Source organism: Schistocerca gregaria, chromosome 1 (assembly GCF_023897955.1).
Source record: "Schistocerca gregaria isolate iqSchGreg1 chromosome 1, iqSchGreg1.2, whole genome shotgun sequence".
NCBI classification, from domain to species: domain Eukaryota; kingdom Metazoa; phylum Arthropoda; class Insecta; order Orthoptera; family Acrididae; genus Schistocerca; species Schistocerca gregaria.
In genome coordinates this window covers 472500342-472519726 of record NC_064920.1, presented here as the reverse complement: position 1 = coordinate 472519726, position 19385 = coordinate 472500342, and the positions used below count along the sequence as shown (strand labels likewise).

The 19385-nt window shown below is 44.6% G+C and overlaps 1 protein-coding gene across 3 annotated transcripts in view; it reads right to left on the bottom strand.

Annotated features, from left to right (window-relative positions):
• Positions 1-19385, bottom strand: part of LOC126353281 (probable cytochrome P450 304a1) — a 187466-nt gene that overhangs the window by 38399 nt on the left and 129682 nt on the right. For all 3 annotated transcript variants that reach the window (XR_007565197.1, XM_050002751.1, XM_050002752.1), the window contains exon 4: positions 12196-12480. Coding sequence is in view for 2 of the 3 variants with exons in the window: in XM_050002751.1 (XP_049858708.1) it covers positions 12196-12480 (285 nt within the window). In the remaining variant the exon portion in view is untranslated. The remainder of the gene's footprint in view (positions 1-12195; positions 12481-19385) is intronic.

Genomic DNA, 19385 nt, shown 5'->3' with positions numbered 1-19385 from the left:
ATTCGCTACGTCGCTCAGTGTTGGCTTGGCAGCTGTCAGAGATGGGAGCGTTGATCGCTGCTCCCGCCAAATGCGAGGTTCGAGCAGTAATCCGGTTTCCCCACGCAAGGAAGTTACCGCCTGTCGATTTATCGGCAAATGACAGGTTTATGGTGAAGAGTGCATGTCCATTCAGCAAGCCCGCAAATGGTGCAGGGCTTTTGCTGAGGGTCACACGGAAGTTCACGATGAAGAACGGAGTGGAATACTACCAGTTTCGGATGTGCTTGTCCAGAAGATCAACAGCGAGCTGCTCAAATATCACTGTCCGTGAACTTGTTGAACGCATTCCTGAAGCTTCCCATAGCACAATTGAAAGAACTTCAACAGAAACGTTGGGTTATCGCAAGATGTGAGGTCGCTGGGTTCCCGGATGCTGACTGATGGACACAGCGAGCAACGCCTCGACTGTGCTGGCAAGTTTCTTCAACAATGTGAGGGGGGAGGAAACAAGGAGAAGTGGTTGGACTCTATCGTCATGGGAGATGAAATGTGGGTGTTTCATTACACCCCCAAAACAAAACAACAATCTCGTCAGTGGCGTCACTCCGGTTCACCGCCACCAAAGACATTCAAACAAACACAGTTGGCAGAAAAGGTTATGGCGACTGTGTTTTGGGATCGGAAGGGGGTATTCCTCATCGATTTCATGCAACCCGAGACGACAATAAACTCAGACAGATATTGTGAATCATTGACCAAACTCCAGCGAGAAATCCAGAATCGCCAGAGAGGACGACTGATGGAGGGCATAATGCTTCTTCACGACAATGCTCGACCCCACATCGCTCGTCAGACACAGGAGGTTTTGAAGAAATTTGGGTGCACTGTTATGCCCCATCCCCCATACGGCCTGGACTTAGCTCCCAGTGATTATCAACTCTTCCCAAAGCTAAAGGAACACTTAGGAGGCAAATGCTTCAAGAGCGACGATGAAGTCCGATCAGAGGTCACATGGTTCCTGAACGGGTTGGCGGGAGACTTGTTCGACTTAGGAGTACATAAGCTGGAACACTGTCTTCAAAAGTTGGTCGAAAAAATTTGGAAATTTGCTGAGGTCACTGGTCCGTAGGTTTACACACTAGTTAATCTAACTTACGCTAAAGACAACATACACAGCCATGACCAAGGGAGGACTCGAACCTTTGATGGGGACAGCCACGCGAACCGTGGCAAGGCAGCTAAGACTGCACGGCTACCCCGCGAGCAAAAATGGAGACAGTGTTGAAAAATAGACAAAAGTGTAAGCTTTTCAATGATGCATAAATTAATAACAGTAAACAATGTTTTCTATTTGTAAAAAATATGGGAACCATACTTTTGGTACAACACTTATATGAAGCTAAAAGTGAATATTCACATCTGCTGAATAAATTTGTGATTCAACAATGGGATAATTATTAGCGGTAACCAAACAAAAGTTACTTACCAGAATGCATCTTTCACTCTGCAGTGGAATGTGATGTTTCGAAAGTTCCTGGCATATTAAAACAGTGTGCTTCTCCACGACTTCAACCCAGAACCTTGCCTTACCAACTGAGTTACCCAGGCTCTACTCACAACTCGATAACGGTGGATGTAAAGCTGTGATAGTGGATCGTGATTTGGCTCAGACACTGCCCGTGAATGGCAAGGTTTTGAGACCGAATTTCAGGTCAGCACACAGTTTTAATCTGCCAGGAACTCTAAAAATTAGTTAGTCACTCAAAAGCATTATGAATACTTTCTCCCTAATTCATGTCCATACTTATTAACACATTTATAGGGATTTTTAAAACGTTAGTATCACCAGATTGAACTAAAATACTGAAATAAATGGTTGTAGTTGTATCAGAAGTTGTACTGAGAAATATCTTTTTTTATTCCATGGTGGTGACTATTTTAGGACACCTGCGTCCATTTTCAAACCATCTGTATCGTAAGTGTGACATTACAGGCGGCAGCCTGTGTACAAAAACTGCTCCTGCAGTTACGATCAAAGCGGCACTATGGCCGACCATAGCAAGCGGACCACGTAGGATGGACATTAGAGAGTTTTCTAGTTAATCTCCCGTGCGAACTTGCTATTTGTAAAATATGGTCTAATAATACTTGCTGAAAAATGCTCCAGCCGGCGCACACCAAAGGCGAATATGGTCGTATACATCTATACCCTCTTTAAAAGACTAACAGAGAAGTGGGGAACCAACTACCTCAATATTCATTCCGTCTACGCTACCAAAAATGTTGGCATGTGAACGTGTTCACGCTCTTTTAACACAGCACATTCTAAATCCTTTTGCGGAGTCTCTCTTGTCATTAAGTTTTCATGATTAACACCTACCACTCACAGCCAATGTCCATGTATGTCTCTCGCCCAGAGCCTTCTTTTTCTCCCATTGATATACAGTACACTCCACCGCCACTGTCTCCTCTTTCGCTCACACTTTCTCCTTTTGTGTTTATTTCCTACTCCCGCTCTCCCCACCATACCTCGGCATTTCAGAAACTCTGGTTGTCCAACTTATTTTATCCCTGCACCTACGTGTTTCAAATTTCGGTCCAAATGCGCCCTCTTCTATGCCTACGTGTTAAAGTACGTCGGTCTGGGAGGATCTAGATCTCTAAGCCTATTTATATGGTCTACATTGAGTTGTATTTTTTGTTTCCACTGTCCCCTCTCTCTTTTGATCCCACTGATTCTATCTCCGTCCATCTCACTTTGTGTTTTACGTCCACTGTTTCTCACCGACCATCAATATCTTCTCTCTCTTTGGCTTCCACTGTTGCTGTCTTCATCAATCTCTCTCTCTCTCTTTCACTGCCACTTTGTCTTTCCCATCACTGATTCCTCTCTTTTCATTTCCCAATGAGGAACGGAAAATACGTTCAAAAATGAAAGAACGGGGAAAATGGAAGAATGTGGAAAACAGAGAAGGAAAAATAATGTGAACGAAACTGAAACTTAAATTAAGAATAAAAACGGAACATGCAACAGAAAAATGGATGTCCGGTGTGTGGGTCCCTTTTTGGATTAAAGTAAGAGCTTTAAACTCTTTATGTAGATCGTACTTGTTCTAGTATTAATTTTGAAAACTGAGCTGTTTGTTGGAAAACAAATGTGTTATATACGGCAAATTTCTTTACGGAGAGAAGAAGTAGATCATATGCCCAGTTTCTTGAACAGGCTTCTACTTTGCCATGAAGAGCCCCCCAAAAATTATGGTAGCCTAAAAATGTCACTGAGGAAAGAAAGTAAGCAAAGTAATCTACCTACTTTAATTTTATGTCACCTATGATAACATTCACATTGCAAATAAGGATTTATCTAGCCGCTAGGATTTGTTTAGCCGTTTCAGCAGTTCTGTGGCATGCTTCTCCCAATCAAGTTTATTGTGACGTTATAATCCTAGGAATTCTACACTGTCATCCTTTTCTGTTTGCTCTTCTTCATACTTTATGAATATGTTGGTTGGAAACCTTGTACACGTAATGAACTGCGAGCAGTGAATATTTTGAAAGGTTAATGGCAGTGAGTTATTAATGTACATGATAATATCAGTAGCAGTCCTTTCTAAAACTGTACTCAACTTGCTACTTACTGCAGTTATTGTATCATTAGAAAGCCTCTCTGCATCTGGCACTGTAACTGATAAGAGATCATTACTATATACAAGAAAAAGTAATGGCCCTAAGATGGACCGATGTGAGACAGAAAACATAATTAATTCCCAAGCTGATGATGACTGATAGCTTAAGACACTGGTTTGTCGTACTGGCACTCTTTGTTTCTTGTTTATGAATTATGATTTGAACACTTTCAAAGCATTGCTCGTGTTGAAACAGTATTCTAATTTACTTAAAAGGATGATGTAATGTACATAGTTAGATACTTTTGACTAATCACAGCAGAGAACTGCAACTTACAATTTATTATGTAATAAATTAAGTGTATTCTCACTATACAGGATGACTCTTATTAATGTTTTGAAAAAAACCAAAGCGACGTATGTGACGCTGAGACAATTAATTTAACGTAAGACACATGAGGTCGTAAATGTCGGGAAAAATGTTGAACATATGACGTCACCAGATGACCTTGCCGCACGTGCAATGGTTGGGCTTGCGCCTGAAGGGATGATTGAGCGATGCAATACTTGCACTCGTACAAACTGTGAAAATTTCGCACACTTTTTGTAAATGTAATCTCTTGTAAACACAGAAGTTACAAAATTATTACGATACGATATTGCAGTGCCTGTGTTATTCTGAATTACCATACAAAGTTCATTTGGACATGCATGCATGTCCAAAAGATCAGCGACTGCGGCGTTAGGAAATACATTAAATGTGCAGACAACCTTGTACATAGGACATTGGAATTCGGCTGTTTTATTCTATGACCTACCGCCTTTGAGCGGTGTTTTGTTTTAACGGACAACTAATGTTGGGTGAAAAGGTTACGAGCTTTACCCCTCTAATGTTTTAGTTATGTGAGTACTAGCATTTTGATACTCTCATGTAAAAGTTTTTAGTATTTTCTAAAATAATTTTAAAAATATTATAATCATCTTCCACACCAGTGTATATCTAAGGGTTGTTATTACTTCTGATTTATTGTTATACAGATATTCACCTGAAAATAGTGATCCAATAATAGAGGATTAAATACCCAAGATGTCATTAAATGTAACAGCAATTGCGAAAATGAGCTACCGTCAGCTGTAGAATGGAATGATAACAACGTAAATTTGTGTCGGACCGGGACTCGAATCCGGATTTCCCGCATATCGCGAGCGGACGCCGTACCATTTGGCTTACCGTGCACGACTCAGGGCCACACCCAGATTTCCATATTATGTAAACCAAGCGTGTACAACCTGTACTCGAACATCCATTATGTACGTTTTCGTACAGGTGAGACATTTTACTTAAATGTCGGCAGGTAAATATGATATTGCAGTGCCTGTGTTATTCTAAATTACGATGCAAAGCTCTTTTGGCTATGTATGCATGTCAGGAATATACATAATGGATGTACGAGTACAGGTTGCAGACGCATTGTTAACGACATATGGAAGCTTGGGTCTAGCTGTGAGCCGTGCACGGATGGTTTATTTTTTATTTTTGTTGTTGTAATTCCATTCTACAGTTGATGGTTGTCTGTATACATTTAATGTACAAAATTATTGTCCTCACTGTAACCAAGTAAAAGCCGTTCTTATTTTGTGATTGTTTCCTTTTGACCCTTCTTTTTTTTATTTAAAGACATTCTTCAGTAAAGAAAACGTAGGTCATCTTCTGGTAACGAGGCAGCTCGGATACTCATACGGTTGTGACGCAATATGGGAGGTTTTTGGTGTTCTGTACTTTGCAATAAACCAGCGGGACCGGCAAGCAAAATGATAAATCTTATCTCACAATAAATACAAAACTGTCTAATGCAGTGCAAAAAATACTACCTGGCAGACGCAAGACTCGGACCCTGAGCTCCACGCACTAAAGTCGCCTAAATAGGCCCAGAGCCACACGGACGTGAATACTTGACTTAGGTTGGGACGGTGAGGTGCGACAGACCGACAGGCTCAGCCGCTGCTCGTGCGGTGGTGTACGTCGTCTCTTGATGCGACTTGTTCAACATTTGTCAACCACTTTTGCGGTTTTCCAAACACTTGCGACCCCATGTGTCTTACATTAAATCACTTGTCTGAGTGTCAGTTACAGCGTTCAGAGATTTTTAAATGTTAGTAAGAATCACGCAGCCTTCCTCAGTACCCAAACTCTTCAGAAGTGCAAACTGTGTTTTGGACTGTATGTTATAAGGGGCGATCAAAAAGTTTCCGTTTGAATGCATTGCTGCAGCCGATATGCAACGCAGCACAAGTCAGTTGCAGGTATCGAAGCACTGACATTTAGGCAAGGGACTAGTGTGGTGTTCGTGTCTTTTTGATGTGTGTGCAGTAAATGCGGACACGTGGACTGTGTCGACGCTATTACCAAATGCATCCAAACAGGACCAATGTGCTGCCAAAGGAGAAACACCATTGGATGTCCATTGGAGAATGAAGAACGTATACGGGACAGCTTGTCTGTCGAAAACCACAATTGTGGAATGGTGCGCCAAGTTCCATGCAGCTCACGATTCGGAAGGAAGGAAGATTAGTCACGATTCGGCAGATCACACTGGTCGATCTGAGAGGCCAGCCTCACTCAAGTGGAAGACACTCGAGCACTCGCCCTATAGTTGTGACCCCTCCCCGTGTGATAATCAAGCCCTCAGTTGCTTAAAAAGGCTTCAAAGAGTCGACCATTACTGTCAGACGAGGATGTGCCGCAGGTAGTTATGCACCTCTATGCACTGCAGGACGCGGATCTTAACAAACAGGTGTCTTCAATCTGGTGCATTGCTGGGATGATCGCCTGTGCTCACGGCGATCTTCCTGATTGGCGTAGCGATTCTGGACAGTATCGCCTTTGGACGGAAACTTCGTGACTGCCCCTTATATTGTGGTCAGATGGTTAAGAAGCTGACTGTGCACTACCTTTTATAATAATAATCATCATCATTTAAGACTGATTATGCCATTCAGCATTCAGTCTGCAGCATAGCCCCCTTATAAAATTCCTCCATGATCCCCTATTCAGTGCTAACATTGGTATCTTTTCTGATGTTAAACCTATTACTTCAAAATCATTCTTAACCGAATCCAGGTACCTTCTCCTTGGCCTACCCCGACTCCTCCTACCCTCTACTGCTGAACCCATGAGTCTCTTGGGTAACCTTGCTTCTCCAATGCGTGTAACATGACCCCACCATCTAATCCTGTTCGCCCTGACTGCTACATCTATAGAGTTCATTTCCAGTTTTTCTTTGATTTCCTCATTGTGGACGCCCTCCTGCCATTGTTCCCATCTACTAGTATCTGCAATCATGTTAGCTATTTTCATATCCGTAACCTCAATCTTGTTGATAAGGTAACCTGAATCCACCCAGCTTTCGCTCCCATACAACAAAGTTGGCCGAAAGATTGAACGGTGCACAGATAAATTAGTCTTGGTACTGACTTCCTTCTTGCAGAAGAGAGTAGATCGTAGCTGAGCGCTCACTGCATTAGCTTTGCTACACCTCGCTTCCAGTTCTTTCACTATGTTGCCATCCTGCGAGAATATGCATCCTAAGTACTTGAAACCGTCCACCTGTTCTAACTTTGTTCCTCCTATTTGGCACTCAATCCATTTATATTTCTTTCCCACTGACATTACTTTCGTTTTGGAGATGCTAATCTTCATACCATAGTTCTTACATTTCTGATCTACAGGGTGTTTCAAAAATGACCGGTATATTTGAAATGGCAATAAAAACTAAACGAGCAGCTATAGAAATACACCATTTGTTGCAATATGCCTGGGACAACAGTACATTTTCAGGCGGACAAACTTTCGAAATTACAGTAGTTACAATTTTCAACAACAGATGGCGCTGCAAGTGATGTGAAAGATATATGTAGAAGACAACGCAGTCTGTGGGTGCGCCATTCTGTACGTCGTCTTTCTGCTGTAAGCGTGTGCTGTTCACAACGTGCAAGTGTGCTGTGGACAACATGGTTTATTCCTTAGAACAGAGGATTTTTCTGGTGTTGGAATTCCACCGCCTAGAACACAGTGTTGTTTCAACAAGACGAAGTTTTCAACGGAGGTTTAATGTAACCAAAGGACCGAAAAGCGATACAATAAAGGATCTGTTTGAAAAATTTCAACGGACTGGGAACGTGACGGATGAACGTGCTGGAAAGGTAGGGCGACCACGTACGGCAACCACAGAGGGCAACGCGCAGATAGTGCAGTAGGTGATCTAACAGCGGCCTCGGGTTTCCGTTCGCCGTGTTGCAGCTGCGGTCCAAATGACGCCAATGTCCACGTATCGTCTCATGCGCCAGAGTTTACACCTCTATCCATACAAAATTCAAACGCGGCAACCCCTCAGCGCCGCTACCATTGCTGCACCAGAGACATTCACTAACGATATAGTGCACAGGATTGATGACGGCGATATGCATGTGGGCAGCATTTGGTTTACTGACGAAGCTTATTTTTACATGGACGGCTTCGTCAATAAACAGAACTGGCGCATATGGGGAACCGAAAAGCCCCATGTTGCAGTCCCATCGTCCCTGCATCCTCAAAAAGTATTGGTCTGGGCCGCCATTTCTTCCATAGGAATCATTGGCCCATTTTTCAGAGCCGAAACGATTACTGCATCACGCTATCTGGACATTCTTCGTGAATTTGTGGCGGTACAAACTGCCTTAGACGACACTGCGAACACCTCGTGGTTTATGCAGGATGGTGCCCGGCCACATCGCATGGCCGACGTCTTTAATTTCCTGAATGAATATTTCGATGATCGTGTGATTGCTTTGGGCTATCCGAAACATACAGGAGGCGGCGTGGATTGGCCTCCCTATTCGCCAGACATGAACCCCTGTGACTTCTTTCTGTGGGGACACTTGAAAGACCAGGTGTACCGCCAGAATCCAGAAACAATTGAACAGCTGAAGCAGTACATCTCATCTGCATGTGAAGCCATTCCGCCAGACACGTTGTCAAAGGTTTCGGGTAATTTCAGTCAGAGACTACGCCATATTATTGCTACGCATGGTGGATATGTGGAAAATATTGTACTATAGAGTTTCCCAGACCGCAGCGCCATCTGTTGTTGACAATTGTAACTACTGTAATTTCGTAAGTTTGTCTCTCTGAAAATGTACTGTTGTCCCAAGCATATTGCAACAAACGGTGTATTTCTATCGCTGCTCGTTTAGTTTGTATTGCCGTTTCATATATACCGGTCATTTTTGAAACACCCTGTAGATCTGAAATATTACTCTGAAAACTTTCAATCGAATCTGCCATCACAACTAAGTCATACGCATATGCAAGACTGCTTGTTTCGTGTTCACATATCTTAATCTCACCCAGCCAGTCTATTGTTTTCAACATATGATCCATAAATAATATGAACAACAGTGGAGACAGGTTGCAGCCTTGTCTTACCCCTGAAACTACTCTGAACCATGAACTCAATTTACCGTCAACTCTAACTGCTACCTGACTATCCATGTAAAGACCTTTAATTGCTTGCAAAAGTTTGCCTCCTATTCCATAATCTCGTAGAACAGACAATAACTTCCTCCAATGAACCCGGTCATATGCCTTTTCTAGATCTATAAAGCATAGATACAATTCCCTGTTCCACTCATAACACGTCTCCATTATTTGCCGCAAGCTAAAGATCTGGTCCTGACAACCTCTAGGAGGCCTAAACCCACACTGATTTTCATCCAATTGGTCCTCAACTAATACTCGCACTTTCCTTTCAACAATACCTGGGAAGATTTTACCCACAACGCTGATTACCTCTGTAGTTGTTACAATCTTTTCTGTTTCTATGTTTAAAGATTGGTGTGATTACTGCTTTTGTCCAGTCTGATGGAACCTATCCCGACTCCCAGGCCATTTCAATTATCCTGTGTAGCCATTTAAGACCTGACATTCCACTGTATTTGATGAGTTCCGACTTAATTTCATCCACCCCACCTGCTTTATTGCACTGCAATCTATTGAGCATTTTCTCCACTTCCTCAAATGTGATCCTATTTCCATCATCATTCCTATCCCATTCTACCCCGAAATCTGAAACATTGCTGATCGTATTTTCACCTACATTGAGCAACTCTTCAAAATATTCCCTCCATCTGCCCAAAGCATCCACATGATTCACCAGCAGTTTTCCTGACCTGTCCAAAATACGTGTCATTTCCTTCTTACCTCCATTTCGAAAACTGCTAATTACACTCCAGAATGGTTTTCCAGCAGCTTGACCCATAGTCTCCAACCTGTTTCCATAGTCTTCCCAAGATTTTTTCTTGGATGCTGCAATTATCTGTTTGGCTTTGTTTCTTTCTTCAACATAACTTTCTCTGTCTACCTGAGTTCTAGTATGTAGCCATTTTTGATACGCCTTCTTTTAAAGGCTGCCTTGACTGTGTCATTCCACCAAGCTGTTTGATTCATCCTACTTTTACACACTACTGTCCCAAGACATTCTTTAGCCACTTGTAGTACTGTGTCCCTGTACCTTGTCCATTCCTTTTCCAATGACTGTAATTGACTACATTCAAGTAACTGGTACCTTTTTGAGATCGTTGCTATGTACTTGTGCCTGATTTCCTTTTCCAGAAATTTCTCCACTCTTATCCTCCTACATATGGACCTGACCTCCTGCACTTTCGGCCTCAGAATCCTAATTTCGCTGCAGATTAAATAATGATCAGTGTCATCAAAGAATCCCCTGAATACACGTGTGTCCCTCACAGCCCTCGTGAGTTCCTGATCTGTTATTATATAGTCAATGAAAGATCTGGTTCCCCTGCCTTCCCAAGTATACCGGTGAATGTTCTTATGTTTAAAAAATGAGTTTGTGATTACTAAGCCATACTGGCACAGAAATCCAAGAGTTGTTTCCCGTTCCTGTTGGCGTCCATATCCTCTCCAAATTTACCCACAACCTTTTCATACCCTGTCCTTTACTCTAACAACTACATCACTGAGTGCCTCATAAAAACTATCCATCTTATCTTGATCTGTCCCTTCACAATGCAAATATACTGACACAATCCTAATTTTCTTGCTAGACACTGTCAAATCTATCCACATCAGTCGTTCGTTTACAACCTTATTGCAACTACGCTGGGTTCCATTTCTTTCCTGATGTAAAGCCCTACACCCCATTGTGTTATTGCTGCTTTGACTCCTGACAGGTAGACCTTGTATTCTCCCACTTCCTCTTCTTTCTCACCCCTTACCCGAATGTCACTAATAGCTAAAACGTCCAGCTCCATCTTACTTGCAGCCTCTGCCAGCTATACCTTCTTCCCAGAGTAGCCCCCATTGATATTAATAGCTCCCCATCTCATTACCATTTGTTTGCCAAGTCGTATCTTAGGAGTCCCTGGTTTGTCAGTTAGAGGTGGGACTCCGTCATCTCCAAAGGTCCGAGGCATTTTGCTCTGATTGTTGCCAGCATCATATTTAAAGTACCAGGGAAGCAGGTTGCTAGCCTTACTTGCCCCGAGTCCCATTGAGTTTTACCCCTAACGGTTGAGGGACTAACCGGTGGATTTGGTAGTCTTTGCCGTATGAGCACAAAGGTGACCACGGCTCAGAATATGTCCGAGATGCCCTGCCTTATCCCAATTTAACTGGTATCTCGACTGTCGTGACCACTTACTCGCTACTCATACGTTGCCCGTGGTTCATGAACTAGGACATGACTACAGGAAGCCACACCATGAACCACCTTTTATAAAATTTCCGAAAATTCTGGAAAAAGTGAAATCCGTCTTTAGTTGACACCCTTTCTTTACGGCTAATTTTCGGGTCAAAAAAATTGGGAATCTGGCGTGGGGCTTGTAACAGCGCAGGGCTCTCGTAACATGTGCTGTGTGAGTAAACTGGCCCTGTAAGAAGAATGTGTATAGGACAGCAGAACTGTCGAAAGTTGTCATTGTGGAATGGTGCGCCCACTTTCATGCTGGTCACGATTCGACACATGACGCCAGTCGATCTGGGAAGCCAGCCTCACTCAAGTGGAAGACAATCGAATACCTAATCCCCATGAGATTATCACGTATTCAGTCCCTCAAAGAAAGCCTTGAAGGGTCGACGATTCCTGTGGGACGAGAATGTGCAGCAGGCAGTTACGCTCTTCTTCGCGCAGCATGACACAGCGTTTTACCAAATGGGTGTCTTCAACCTGGTGCGTTAATTGGACGATTGCCTCAGTGCTCATGGTGATTTTTCCTGATTGGATAGCGATTCCGGACCGTGCAGTATTCGAACAGAAACTTTTTGACTACCCATTACATTTGTGGTCAAATGGTTAAGAAGCTGTATGTGAGTCGCCTTTTCTGAAATTTTCGAGAATTCTGGCAAAAGTGAAACTGGGCTGCACTTTCTTGATTTTAATGTCAGGATATTTCACCCAATCAGAAAATGTTCTAATGGTTAATTTTCGCCTTGTAGAAATTGGGAGTCTGGTGTGGAGTACATGACAGCGCGGGACCCACGTCGCATGTGCTACGTGGGTAAACTGTCGCTGTGAGAAGCTCTGCTGACCTCCAGGAAGAGACGCATCTGCTCGGAGCTCTGGATGTGATCCCGGTAGCCGGAGAGGCGCGGCGCCAGCCACGACAGCCAGGGGTGGATCGTGAGGAAGCCGCCCGTGGAGTCGCTGGCCTTGGTGAACTGGAGCGCCGCGCGCCCCAGCATGCGGGCCGTCGCGTCCGCGGAGCGCGGCAGCCGCGCGCCCGTGTACACGTACAGCAGCCCGTTGATGAAGCCTGGCGCCAGCGCCTCCGGTAGCAGCACGCTGCTCGCACCTGACGACGGCCGCACCACCGCCTGCCAAAGCCACACACAGTGCCACGTGTAGCTTAGGGTTCCACTTCTTTTACTTGTTTCCTGTCCACTCAAAAGGTTCAGACTCGACTACGCTTGGACGAAAAAAGTAATCATATAGCAATACGCACATATACTGTTGGCGGTAGTGTCGCTTACACAATGTAAGGGTAGGGCATTGGCGGAGCCGTCATTTATACTCAGGTGATTCATGTGAAAAAGTTTCCAACGTGACTATGGTCGTACGACGGGAGATAACAGACTTCGAACGCAGGTTGGTAGTTGGAGCTGGATGCATGGGACATTCCATTCCGGAAATCGTTAGAGAAATCAATATTCCGAGATCCGCAGTATCAAGATTGTGCTGAGAATATCAGATTTCAAGCACGATCTCTCACAGCGGACAGCGGTCTTCACTTAACGACCGAGAGCGGCAGCGTTTGCGTAGAGTCGCTAGTGCAAACAGACTAGGCAGAAATCAATGTGGGACCTAGGACGACCGTTTCAGCCAGGACAGTGTGGAAAAGTTTGGCGTTAATGGGCTACGGAAGCAGCCGACCAACGTGAGTGTCTTTGCTAAGAGCCTGCACCGCCTCTCCTGGGCTCGTGACCATACCGTTTGGACCCTATATGGTTGGATGAGTCCCGATTTTAGTTGCTAAGAACTGATGGTAGGTTCGAGTGTGGGGCACACCACACGAGGCCGTGGATCCCAATTATCAACAAGGCACTGCACTATGAAAGTTGGTGGTGGCTCCATAAGGGTGTGAGCTGTTCTTACATGAAATGGACTGGGTTCTTCGGTTCAACTGAACTAATCATTGACTGGAAATGGTTACGTCCGGCTACCTGGAGACCATGTGCAGCCATTCATGAACTTCATGTTCCTAAACAACGATGGAATTTTTATAGATCAGTGACAATACACCCATGTCACATGGCCACAATTGTTTGCGATTGGTTATAAGAAACTCCTGGAGAGAATGGTTTTGCCCGACATGAATCCCACCGAACACTTACGGGACATAATCGAGAGGTCAGTTCGTGCACAGGATCCTCCACCAGCAACACTTTCGCAATTATAGTCGCCTATAGAGGCAGCATGGCTCAATATTTCTGCAAGGGATTTCCAACGACCTGTTTAGTCCATCCCACGTCGATTTGCTGCAGTACTCCGAGCAAAAGAAAGCCCGACGTGGTATGACTTTTGTCCCCTCAGTGTAATACAAAATAGAGTGTTGACCTTTCATGCGAAGTGCTGCGTTTTTGGTAAGTTAGTAGTGAAAATGGCAACGGCCTTGCCGCAATGGACACACCGGTTCCCGTGCGATCACCGAAGTTAAGCGCTGTCGGGCGTGGTCGGCGCTTGGATAGGTGACCATGCAGGGCGCCATGCGCTGTTGCCATTTTTCGGGGTGCCCTCAGTCTCGTGATGCCAGTTGAGGAGCTAATCGACCGAATAGCAGCGGCTTCGGTCAAGAATACCATCATAACGGTCGGGAGAAGCGGTGTGCTGACCACACGCCCCTCCTATTCACATCCTCCCCTGAGGAAGACACGGCGGTCGGCCTGAAGACGGAGTGAGTGTCGTCACCCGTGATGATTTTTTTCTAGAACATAATTGCCCACGTTTTCCATTTCAACCAAGTCGCGGCAGGCGTGCACAAGGTGTTGTTTTTCTTCGGAATTCACGGAGACGGATAAACTTTGCGCACACTTTTCTCTTCTTCAAAAAATCCTGGAGAATGTCTTGAACACTTGAATAGTGACGTTTCTCAATTGAGATTTGTGACACAACAATGTTGTTCGTACTTCACGCTTGAAACACTGCCTCCTCAAAACCGCTGCTCCCCCGTGTGTGTGTTGTCCTTAGCGTAAGTTAATTTAAGTTACATTAGGTAGTGTGTAAGCTTAGGGACCGATGACCTCAGCAGTTTGGTCTCATAACACCTTACCACAAATTGCCAATTTTCACAATTGGCTCGTCGAATGCAATCCGTTGTTTACAGTTGTTAGTTTCAGCTGCCAACATAGTTCCTGCACTAACATCGCTTATATGCCAGGAAGAAAAACAGTCTAAAAGCTTTTTGTTGGACGGTGTGTATATGAACGTCCTTACACTGAACATTCGTGAAGCAGAATTGATTATTTCTGCAGAATATTGTACTATTATAATTAATTTCATTAGAGGCATTCCATTAGAGATTAATTCTATTAGAGCACATAATTTTACATTTCTGAACTTGCCAATCTTCGCAGCACTTCAAAATCTTATTAATGTCTACCTGAATCCTTATGCAACTACTTCATTATAGATACCTGCATCATCCACGTCACATCGGCAAGGTGACTAATAAACAACATGAACAGCAAGAGTCCCGCACACTTACCTATTCCATAGTTGAAAATACTTTTAATTCTCTCGATAACTCACCATCCAACATTCCTTGTCCCTCCTATCAGATAATCCTCAGTCAAGTCACAAATTTCGCTTGATACCCGATACAGTCGCAATTTCGATAACAAGCGTAGGTGAGATATTGAGTCAAATCTTTTTCAGAAGTCCAAAAATTATGCATCTGTCTAACAGCCTTGATACTGATAAAATCCGGAACTGGAAGTTACACGCCTTCTTAAACGTCTAAGCGATGTAAATTTTTACATAACGGGTAATATCAGATTTTTGTGCTGAAAGTGTAAAAATTTGACTTGCGTTTCATTCACTTATCGCTGAGGAAAAAGGGGAATGGTTCAAAAGGCTCTGGGCACTATGAGACTTAACTTTTGATGCCATCAGTCTCCTAGAACTTAGAACTACTTAAACCTAACTAGCGTAAGAACATCACACACATCCATGTCCGAGGCAGGATTCGAACCTGCGACCGTAGCGGTCGCGCGGTTCCAGACGGTAGCGCCTAGAACCGCTCGGCCACCCTAGCCGGCGAAAAAGGGGGGGAATGCTTCGCTTAAATACGTAAGAAGCATAATTTATGACGGCCAATCTAGGTCATCTTTCATGCACTATTGTCAGACAGATGCACAGCACTATAGGGTTATATCAGTGACCCCTGTTTGTTGTTCATTTATGGAACCCCTTATACAATCACGTTTTATTATCTTTTTCAAGAATAAATATCTCCTCTATAGGGACTGAAACGCATTGTGCAAAAACTAAGATTCTTTGAAACTCACCTAATTCCATTCACCGACCAAATCTCATAGACTGTAAATAGCGTCGCATATTTTGATGATGTGTTCCTTGACTTTCGGAAAGAGTTCTATGATCTGCGCTATTACCAAGAGAACAAAATGCAAGTTTGTGGAATGACTGGTTCAAATGGCTCTGAGCGCTAAGGGACCTAACAGCTGAGGTCATCAGTCCCTTAGAACTTAGAACTACTTAAACCTAACTAACCTAACGACATCACACGCATCCATGCCTGAGGCAGGATTCGAACCTGCGACAGTAGCGGTCGCGCGGTTCCAGACTGAAGCGCCTAGAACCGCTCGGCCACACAGGCCGGCTTACAGAATATCTGACCGACTCAGTGATTGGGTTAAGAACTTCCTGGCCGATACAACTCCATGCATTGTTGTTGTTAACAGGCGTCAAATCAAGAGGAATAAGAGTAACTTCAGGAATATCGCAAGGCAGTGTTATACACTGAGGAGACAAAAGTCATGGGATATCTCCTAATATAGTGTCGGAAAACCTTTTGCCCAGCGTAGTGCAATAACTGGACGCTGCATGGACTCAAGAAGTCGTTGGAAGTCCCCTGCAGAAATATTGAGCCATGCTGCCTCTATAATCGTCCATAATTAAGAAAGTGTTGCTGCTGCAGTATTTTGTACACGAACTGAACTCTCGATTATGTCCCATAAATTTTCGGTGGGATTCACTTCGGGCTGCCTGCATGGCCAAATCATTCGCTCGAATTGTCCAGAATGTTCTTCAAACCAGTCGGGAACAACTATGCCCCAGCGACGTGGTGCATTGTCGTCCACAAAAATTCCATCATTGTTTGCGAACATGTAGTCCATGAATGGCTGCAAATGGTCTCGAAGTAGCCGAACATAACCATTTTCAGACAATGACGGTACTGTTGAAGTAGATGACCCAGTCCATTCCACGCGGCACAGCCCACACCATTATGGAGCCACCGCCAGCTTGCACAGTGCTTTGTTGATAACTAGGGTTCACGGCTTCGTGAGGCCTGCTCCAAACTCGAATCCTACCATCAGCTCTTACCAACTCTTACCAACTCTTACCAGCTCGTAACCACGACTCATCTGACCAGGCCACGACTTTCCAATCATCTAAGACCAACCGCTATGGTCATGAATCCAGGAGAGGCGCTGCAGATTTCGTATTGTTAGCAAAGGCACTAGCCTGTTAACGCCGGATTTCGCCACACTGTCCTATAGGATACTTTCGTCGTACTTCCCAGATTGATTTCTGCGCAGTCTCTTAGCACTGAAAACTCTACTCAAACGCCGCTGCTCTCAGTTGTTAAGTGAATGCCGTCGCCACTGCGTTGTCCATGGTGAGAGATAATAACTGCATATTGGCATTCTCGCCAGGCTTGTCACTGTGGATCTCAGAATACTGAATTCCATAACGATTTCCGAAATGGAATATCCCATGGGTTTAGCTACAAATACCATTCCGCTTTCAAAGTCTTAATTTCCGTCGTGCTGGCATAATCAGATCGGCAACCTTTTCACACGAATCACCTGAGTGCAAATGACAGCTACGGCAATGCACTCTCCTTTATATCTTATGTACGCGATACAACCGCAGTCTGTATATGTGCGTATCGTTGTGCCATGACCAGTCACCTCATTGTAGTATCTTTATTGTTTACATTTTATGCTAATGATCTAGCAGATAACGTCGGGAGCTCTGTGAGGCTGTTCACGGATGATGTTTTTGTATACAGCAGAGTGACAATGCGAGCCTTTACTGAACACTGCCCGGCTGGAGTGGCCGTGCGGTTCTAGGCGCTACAGTCTGGAACCGAGCGACCGCTACGGTCGCAGGTTCGAATCCTGCTTCGGGCACGGATATGCCCTTTAGGTTAGTTAGGCTTAATTAGTTCTAAGTTATAGGCGACTGATGACCTCAGAAGTTAAGTCGCATAGTGCTCAGAGCAATTTTTGCACTGAACATTGCCATAATACACTAATGAGCAAAAACATCACGACGACTGCCCACGGCAAGTGTGAGTGCTGCCTGGAGGCTTCGCAGGCACGTGACTTTAACAGACAACTAGGCAATAATTCTAGTCATGACACGAGCCAGAAGTGGGGAAATCGACTGCCATAAGCGACACTGACCATGACTAATGTTGTGTCTCACGCTGACACCCCTGCTGAGTACGCCTCCCCTCCATCGTATCTGCGATCGGCATAGCCCACATTAGCAGTAAAATGAGCTCCACTGGTCGTTCAAAGAGGCCCCAAGCACCGGCCGGACTACTTTGCCACGCCCACCATGTGCGCCAACCAAATACAACGAAGACATGATTGCGCTTGGAGAGCCGACTGGAAGGAGTTGTGATCTGCAGCAACAGCAACAGCCAGTCGCCTGTACGGTGAAATTACGTGCGGCCCGCCAGTGTGCCAGACACACATTGGCCAGCAGTCTTCAGTGTTCAGTCTCCAGGGAGTTCAATATTTCGTGGATAGTCAGTTGTCTGGGATCCAGTTCTTCAGCAGAATTCGTCTGGAAATAGCAACTGCATATTAGAATATGGCATTAACGTAAATAGGCACCCATAGTGCAGTGCGTGCCTACAGATTTAGTCTCTGGGCAAGTGTTCACTACTGGAAGTGACTATCGACAACAGAACTCTGTTCTCAGTCCGGACAGATTAAATGTGTAATCCGAGATAGATGTTAAGGCATTTGTGAATTACCATAAATAAGTGTTCTTGTGCTGGAGTCATTTATTTCGTGCACCTGTTGCAGAACTCTTACATTGGCAGTGCGTTACTGTTACAACAGGCAGACTGTGATGGCTCAGCTTCTGGAAGGAGCATCTCTGATGCGGCGAAGTTGGTTGCCAGTTTGCGTTCTATTATCGCTTGCATCTATTGAAAGTAGCCGGCGGATGGTGAAACCATGAGTAGACGACAAGGAGTTGGATGTCCACGCCTCACCAGAGAGCATGGAGGTGAGAGGCTCGCCAGCTGTCCGAGGCAGAACAGATGGCGATCAGTGGCAGATCTGACGACAGAGGACAATGGCGGTGCTGGTACAAGTGTTCTGGAACACACCATTCACTACAAGTTACTGGACATGTGGCTTCCGTGCACCCAACGTCACCATCAATTTCGTATGCAGTGGGTACTGGATCACCGAGACTGGACAGTGGAGCAATGGAAACCTATCACCTGGTCTGATGAGTCACGTTTCCTCATACACCAGGTCGTGTTCGGATACGCCGTCATCCAGAGGAACGGCTGCTAGAAGCATTCACTGCGCCAGGGATGCATGCTGTGTGGTCGGTATTATGCTACGGAGGACATTAACCTGCACTTTTATGTGGCTAGTGGTGGTAATTGAATACATTGCGACACCCATGCACTGCGTAAACATTACTGCAGACCTCCAGCATCCATTCGTACTTTATGTCTTCCCTGATAGTGGCAGCATCATCAAGCAGGATAATCTCCGTGTTGTAAGGTAAGAATAGTTCTAGAATAGTTTGAGGAACATGATACTGAACTCATGTTGACGTCTTGGCCACCAAATTCGCCTGATCTGAACCTAATGGAACACATCAGGAATGCTGTTGGGCGTCAGCTTCGCCCAGCAAACCAGTGGTCCATAATTTAGGAAAACTGCGTATCCTGTACGTACATAGGTGTGGCGTACACCCTCTGAAAACCTACCAAGGACTAGTC